Here is a 6,711-nt window from a genome sequence, read left to right as displayed (position 1 = left end):
GCAGCTCACCCTTGAAACATCCTCAACAACCAAGAACAGTCCACTTGCCTCGATTCAGCTTTTGCGGATTGCCATGACGTGGATGACTAAAATCTCCACAGACAACAAAGATTAATTGTCTGTCGCCATCAAAGGGCTCTGGGGGCACTGCCCCTCCACCCGCTGTATGGACGACGGCCTTTTGGCCACTTTGGCGGAGGACGGGATGTCTGCGAACATGACCGATCTGCCGTCAGGGCAGAGCAGCACGCTGGAGTCGGCTTCGCACTTGGTGGTTCTGCTTGGCCACAAGGCCTCGGCGGGGCCGTGCCTGATGGCCAGGGCTCCCTGACTCAGGACTTCGGCGGCAACCACCGATGCTCCGCCGTTGCTCATCTTGATCAGCATGTCCAGCGACTGCTTACGAGTCTCCAGCGAGGCCCTCATGGCCTTCGTCTCCTCTTCCTCCCCGTCGTCGTCCTCCTCTTCCTCCTCGTCCGTCTCCGCCGTGTGGTCCTTAATGCCGAAATCCTTCGTGTCGGTGGGGTCTCTTTTGAACGAAAGGTCCAGTGGGCCGTCGCTCTGGCGAGCCGTCCTCTCCAGCGCTTGATGGATGTGCGAGAGCTCGTTTCGGATTTTACTCAGATGATCCCAAAGGTGGTGCTGGACGGGGAGGTCCTCCTTCTCCAGGTGGGAGATGTTGCGCTCTGCTTCCTGATACTCCTGTAAGGCCTTTGAGAGGTCGTTGAGGAGAGCGGCCACTGAATCCGAAGCCCCGTCCCCGATGGGGCGCCTGGTCATCACGTCGTGGCTGCTGTGCCCACCGGTAGATGTCGATAGAGAGGATACTTCACGTTTCGGACTAGTGAGATGATCGGTGTACAAGGGTTCTGATGACCTCGTCTTGGGGTGCAAATTCTGCGAACTGAAAAGAAATGTTCAGTTTAACATCCTACCAATGACAAAAAGGGTCAATTCTTACTGATCGTAAATTGATGTCAGTCGATTCTTACATAACAGCAAGTCTCCCAAATGTGGTTTTGACTATTGACTGATTAGACTTTTGAGCATATTTGAGGTTTAGAGCTATTTCTTGTTGCATTAAATCAGAGTCAGACAAGACCCGGATCTACCCGGGCTAAGCAAAAGTGATGTTCATCAGATTAAGCAGTGATTCTGAACCATAAGGCTGGCTCAGGAAATTATTCTTGGAACAGAGACCGTCTAAACTGCTTGCAATAATAAAGTCATTTTTCTGATTATCCACTTCTCGTCGGTATAATTTAAGTCTTTTGGACTAAAACTTACCTAAATTTGTCTGATGGCAAATTAAGAGTAGAACTGGTCTGGATGCTCTTCAGAAATTCCAACGTAAAACCCGTCGTCGGCTTCTTTTCCACGGGAGCTTCATGGTTCACGATGGATCCGCCCGTCCTCTTGAGGCCCCAACTCATTTTGCCTTCCTTGGCTGAAGCTTGCACTTTATCCCCCAGCCTGTAGGCCGTGTCGGACGAATCTCCCTGAGGTGACGTCCGACCGACCGGGGAAACCGTGGTGGCGCCGGGCCTCAGGGCGGGCACTTTCCACAGGTTAACTTTGGGCTGGAAAGCAGCGACAGAAAACGTGTCAACGGTGTTTGTGGATGTTTTGTGTCCTTTATTGGCATCGCTCTGACTGGAGGCCGGTCCGAAGCTGTGCTCGCAAAGGAACGGGTAGTAGAGCCGCGGAGGGATGAGAGTTCTGTCCGTGTGGCTGCCGGAGGCCGGATGAATGAGTTGGGCGGCTGAAGCCAGGAAGGGGAGCTGGGCGAGCTGCGCGTGGGTTTGCGTGGCAGGAAGTGTCGAGTTCATGTAGGAGAAAAGACTCGGGCCGATGGGATAACCCACCCCAAGCACCGAAAGGTTGAGCCCAGCAGGGTCCTGGTAGTCCACCAGATTGGGCGGGGGAGGATAACACGGGATCGAACCGTTCATTCGGGCCTGAACGCCTTCGGTTTTGCCCTTGCTGGCGGTTAGGAGGCGCCACTGGTCAGAGAGCAAGCCGGGAGTCGTCATACAGTTCTTGGAAAGGGTCTTGTAGTGTTTCAACTGGGCCTCCACCTCCACGGAGCGTGCTCGGAGGAGCTGATCTTCCAGGGAGAGCATGTCTGCCATCAACAAGTCCGAATCTGCTTTGCACTCTGCAGCGTCCCCTTTTTCGGACCTCTCTTTCACCGACGTTCGCACCTCCTCCCCTTCCTCTTCCTGCCGCCGGTTTTCCCGATCTTCCACTTCCTCCTCCTCCGCACTCCTCCGCTGCGCCTCCTCGATCCGTGTTGCCTGGTCCTGTGCCTCTTTCCCAGCCGTACGGAGGCCCGGCTGTAATGGTCGCAGGTGGTCCGGGTGCAGGACGCCGTTGCCCTTTTTGTAGGGCCAATCGGACTCGATGAGCAGGGACAGAGAGTTCTTGCACAGGCTGTACTTCATGTGATTGTACAGGTGGGACTTCTCCATGCAGGTGAAGGGGCACTGGAAACATTTGTAGTTGTAGGGCTTCCCCCACGGACGAGGGATGTAGTGAGGCTTCTTGGGCTTGCGCTCCTTGTGCTTGCTGGCAGACGTCACTTTGCAATTGTCGTCCTTGGACATGATTGCTCCGGATATTTCGGAAGACCGCGCAATTCTAAATCAGATTGGGCTCGTTCACAAGACTAGTCAACCAGCTTTGTGATCTTTCTGCTCATTTGGGTTTTGTCCTTCAGCTTTCAGCGTGGTTGCTGACGTTCAGATGCATTTTCTTGTGACCTGCGAACAGACAAGACGATTTTCTTGAATGCTGCATTTAAAAATTCATTTGACCCAAAGCAGCCCTTGAGCACAAAAGTTTGCACACCCCTGCCCTAGAGGTGCAACGATGTCTTTTTTTTTTTTTTCAATTTGATTGGAAACTCCCAAACTGCATGTGTTGACTACCTGAGGTAAAGGTCACCTCAACACTAACCTAACTTGAGTTTCTCACTGTACCTGCCACTCCTCATTAGTTCCACCAGAATACCAGGCCGGGGTGAGGGTAAGGGGTCGGGAGCAAATGGGACATGACAAGGGGGGGGGGGGTTGGCTGTGCACCTGTGCTGCGTTAGGGATAGCCCCTAGTGGTTGGGACCAGAAAGCTTGAAGGCCAACTAGCAGGCTGGTTCCTAATGAGTGCCTGGCGTCATGCCTGGGGGGCATAATTAGTGCTAGGACCGGGATCTGGGTCAAGACACAGTGCATAAGTTCGATAGCGCTCCTGAACTAGGTCTGATCTCGCTAGTTAAGGTCTCGAACATCCTAATATTCTTTATTTTTACAGTCATCATATACGGGGGAGAGGGGAAAAAAAAGTTGAATAAATATTAAAAGAAACTATTATCTTGTTCCACTTTATGGAGGACCCTGCGGCCAATGAGGATGCGAGGAGCTGCCGTTTAAAAGAAAACTGCTTTCAGGCTTTCATTTCGTCTTTTTCCTCAGGTCATTCAAAAGATAAAAGAGTGAAGTTGAAGATAAAGGATCTTTTTAAAAAATGATATATAATTATTATAGATATTATATATATCATATAGAAATTATTATATTATAGATAATTTAAAAAGATAGATAATTGAAACCAAATAGAGGCAACGCGATGTGAGTTCGTTAGCGAGTCTGCCTCACAGGTTTGGCAATGGTGGAGTTTGTATTTCATCTCCGTGCTTGTGTCAATTTTCTCTAAGTAGTCCCAAAACGTTCATGGGACTTGAGGTTTCCCCTCAGAGGGCTGAAAACTCGAAAAGGTGAAACATTTTTCAGGTAGCTATACAGACTTGTTAACTTTTCTTTTTTTTTTCCCCCAACCTCTGTGAATGATGACTCGACATAAAAACAAATGGGAATCAATACTTCAATTTTTACCAGAGTATCTCTTTTTTTTTTTTTTTTTTTTTAATTTATTTTATTTTTTTTAAGTAACCATACTTCTACTTTAGTACAGAACAATGAGTACCGTACTTTTGCTGATAGATGCTGCCGATTTTTGTTGTTCTTTTGGGGCCCGTTGACCATTTCATTGATTCCCTTGTCTGCCTCGGGGCTGTGACACCCCCCCCCCCCCAATTTAAGCTCATAATGGAGCTGAACAGCTGCAGTTACCAGACAATCAATATATATATATATATATATATATATATATATATATAATTTTATTTTTTCCTGCTCTTCTGGCTACTATATCTGCATCACTCACATCTGACTGTGCACTTTGAATCCCCCCTCCCTCCCTCACCCCCTCCAACTCCATATCCAAACCCTGCGGTCTTGTTTTGGGCTTTTAAAGCCGATGACCCAACATGCTGAACCACTTGAACATCTATTGTTACAATTACGGACAGCGTAATAACACTAGAAGCACTTTGACATGCATCGGCAGTTACTAACGTGACATGTGATGGGACGGCATTTTCCAAAAAATAAATAAATAAAAATAAAGTGCACATATTTATGCGCGTGTTTGTTTATTGAATTACCTTTTTTTATGATTTCAGGGATGGTGAGTCGTCTCCCTCCAAGAACAGAACGGCCCTGGAAACAAAAAAAAAAAACTGTTAAATGAGGAATTTTGGTGTTTGTGTTTTTTTTCCCTCAAAGTACATATGTAATAACAACTTTAATCGATTTTATTATTATTAATAATGTAATTGTAATTATTAATATAACAAAAATATTCACTAGTTATTATTTAAAATACTATTTAGTTGCATTTTTTTCAACAGTAGTGTAAAATTACAGCAAGAATTCAGAATTTATGTATTAATTAATTTTTAATTAAAAAAAATCCTTTGGAGTTTTTAATTCCATCGATCCATCCATCGCTCTTCGGGTCACGATGATAGCAAGCCAAGCAGAAGCCAAGCTTTATTTCTGTTACAATATTCCATGTTTGCCGTTTTCCCAATTCGTGACGCACACATTCATCACAGATAAAATGAATACAATTCAAAATACGAGACGCATTATTTGCATAAAACAATAAAAACCACAATACCACAACAAAGTTGTTGAAATATGTTTTGGTTAAAAATAAAGTGGGGAAAAACAAATTATGAATGAAAGGTTTTCTTTTTAAATGCCTCCAAAGACACACACAAACGCAAAGTGTCTCTTCATTAACAGGCACTTTTCTTAGTCTATGCATGACTTGTAATAATAACAAAAAAAATATATATATTTACAACCACAACAACAATATCAGATAAGATTTTTTTTGTTAAATTATCATTTAAGTGGAAACAAACGAATGAATAAAAATCAACTTTTAACGTTGACTCGTCTTAGTCCATGCATGAACACTAATAATAAAAACCATAAGCATCAATAAACGAAATCAAAGTGTGTCATACCTGCAATGGAAGTGTGAAGTGTCTGTCTTTGCAAACGGCGGAGGGCAGTTGTTCTCCCGGTGCAGTCTGTCTGCCTCCCGTCCGTCCCTGTACTCAAATGGGAGCACAGCAGGAGCGAGCGTGCACATTTATATTGACTGGGAGCGTCGCCCTCAGGCGCTACAATAAAGCGGCCACCCTACCCCACCCTTAACACCCCTTTACCCTGCAACCACCTCCACTTTGGATCGTCAAAACGTGCTCTCTACCTTGCAGCCAAGTTGAACTTAAAGGTTACATGAGTGAGTGATGGCGTCTTAATACTTGACATGACTCTTAATTCAACCGTGACGAGGAGGAGTTTGTTATTCTCCTCATTACGGACACATTTAAACTCTTAAGCATTTTAAATGGAATGGAAGGACTAATGTTGAGTTAGGGAAGCCTGGGGTTACCGGTCCAAACTACTATCAACCTGCCATGCATGTTTTTGGAATGTGGGAGGAAACCGGAGTACCCGTAGAAAACCCACGCAGGCACGGGGAGGAACATGTAAACTCCGCACAGGAAGGCCTGAGCCGGAATCGAACCCACGACCTCCGTATTGTGAGGCCATCGTGCCGCCCACTCTGAGTAACCCGCCGCCCAAAAAATAAAAAACAGACCTGTACCTCACGCGAGATATCATCCCCGTCTCCACTTCTTTCTCCTCCTAGTCCACCATGTCACCGAGCTCTCCTGCCCTTCCTCCTGATTGAGCAGACGTGGTCTTCCCCCCGCTGTCATATTTGCTCCAGATGGTTAGGCTCTATGTGGCGGCCTGTCAGCCTCCATTTGGCCACATCGGCGCGACAGCCGGCCTGATGCCTCGCGAAGGATCCATGACTGGATGGATGACTGACTTCCACGGTGCGGGGGACGTTTGACGTACTCTTGAGCAAGACTGCCGCGCCAGAAGATGTGAAGAAGAGTGCTTTAGTTTCTGAAATATGTGGGAAGATTTCTTCCCTGGCTAGGTAAAGAAAAGCTTACTCAAGAGTAATACTCACTTCGGAAGAAAAGACGCTCGCCCTGAGTGAAGGTTTTAATCATGAGATGAGGTCCGGTTTTCGACTCGAGAGAAGGTACGATGGTCCCAATATGTACTAGGTACTATTTCTAAGAGAACGGTTTCGGTTCATCCCAAGTGAAAACTCTAGTCCTGACATAAGGGTCTAGTTCTTGTCCTGATCTACTCCTAAATCAAGGTTCAAGTACTGTTACCGATTCTAATCTTTAGAATATTTAGCGGTCTCAACAGACTGTACCATTCCCAAGAGAATGGTCAAGTCCAAAACAAAGGTTTTAATAATCCCGAG

At 46.3% G+C, this 6,711-nt stretch overlaps 1 protein-coding gene across 3 annotated transcripts in view; it reads right to left on the bottom strand.

Annotated features, from left to right (window-relative positions):
• prr35 (proline rich 35) overlaps positions 1 to 6,260 on the bottom strand; it is a 7,582-nt gene extending 1,322 nt beyond the window's left edge. Inside the window, exons 1-5 of one of the 3 annotated variants that reach the window (XM_088283710.1) lie at positions 6,025 to 6,260; positions 5,375 to 5,461; positions 4,502 to 4,556; positions 1,288 to 2,762; positions 1 to 904 (exon numbers count right to left, since the gene is read on the bottom strand). The exon at positions 1 to 904 is cut by the window's left edge and continues 1,321 nt beyond it. In XM_088283710.1, coding sequence (XP_088139836.1) covers positions 112 to 904; positions 1,288 to 2,606 — 2,112 coding nt within the window. In that variant the 5' untranslated portion in view covers positions 2,607 to 2,762; positions 4,502 to 4,556; positions 5,375 to 5,461; positions 6,025 to 6,260 and the 3' untranslated portion in view covers positions 1 to 111. Of the gene's footprint in view, positions 905 to 1,287; positions 2,763 to 4,501; positions 4,557 to 5,374; positions 5,559 to 6,024 lie in introns of those variants that run through there. The other 2 variants (XM_088283709.1, XM_088283711.1) reach the window with 2 other exon arrangements.
• Positions 6,261 to 6,711: the final 451 nt, after the last annotated feature.

Source organism: Idiotropiscis lumnitzeri, chromosome 20 (genome assembly GCF_059441095.1).
Source record: "Idiotropiscis lumnitzeri isolate Australia: NSW breed Sydney's pygmy pipehorse chromosome 20, RoL_Ilum_1.0, whole genome shotgun sequence".
NCBI classification, from domain to species: Eukaryota; Metazoa; Chordata; class Actinopteri; order Syngnathiformes; family Syngnathidae; genus Idiotropiscis; species Idiotropiscis lumnitzeri.
Note: the sequence above shows the minus strand (reverse complement) of the source record. Positions and strands in the feature narration are given on the sequence as shown.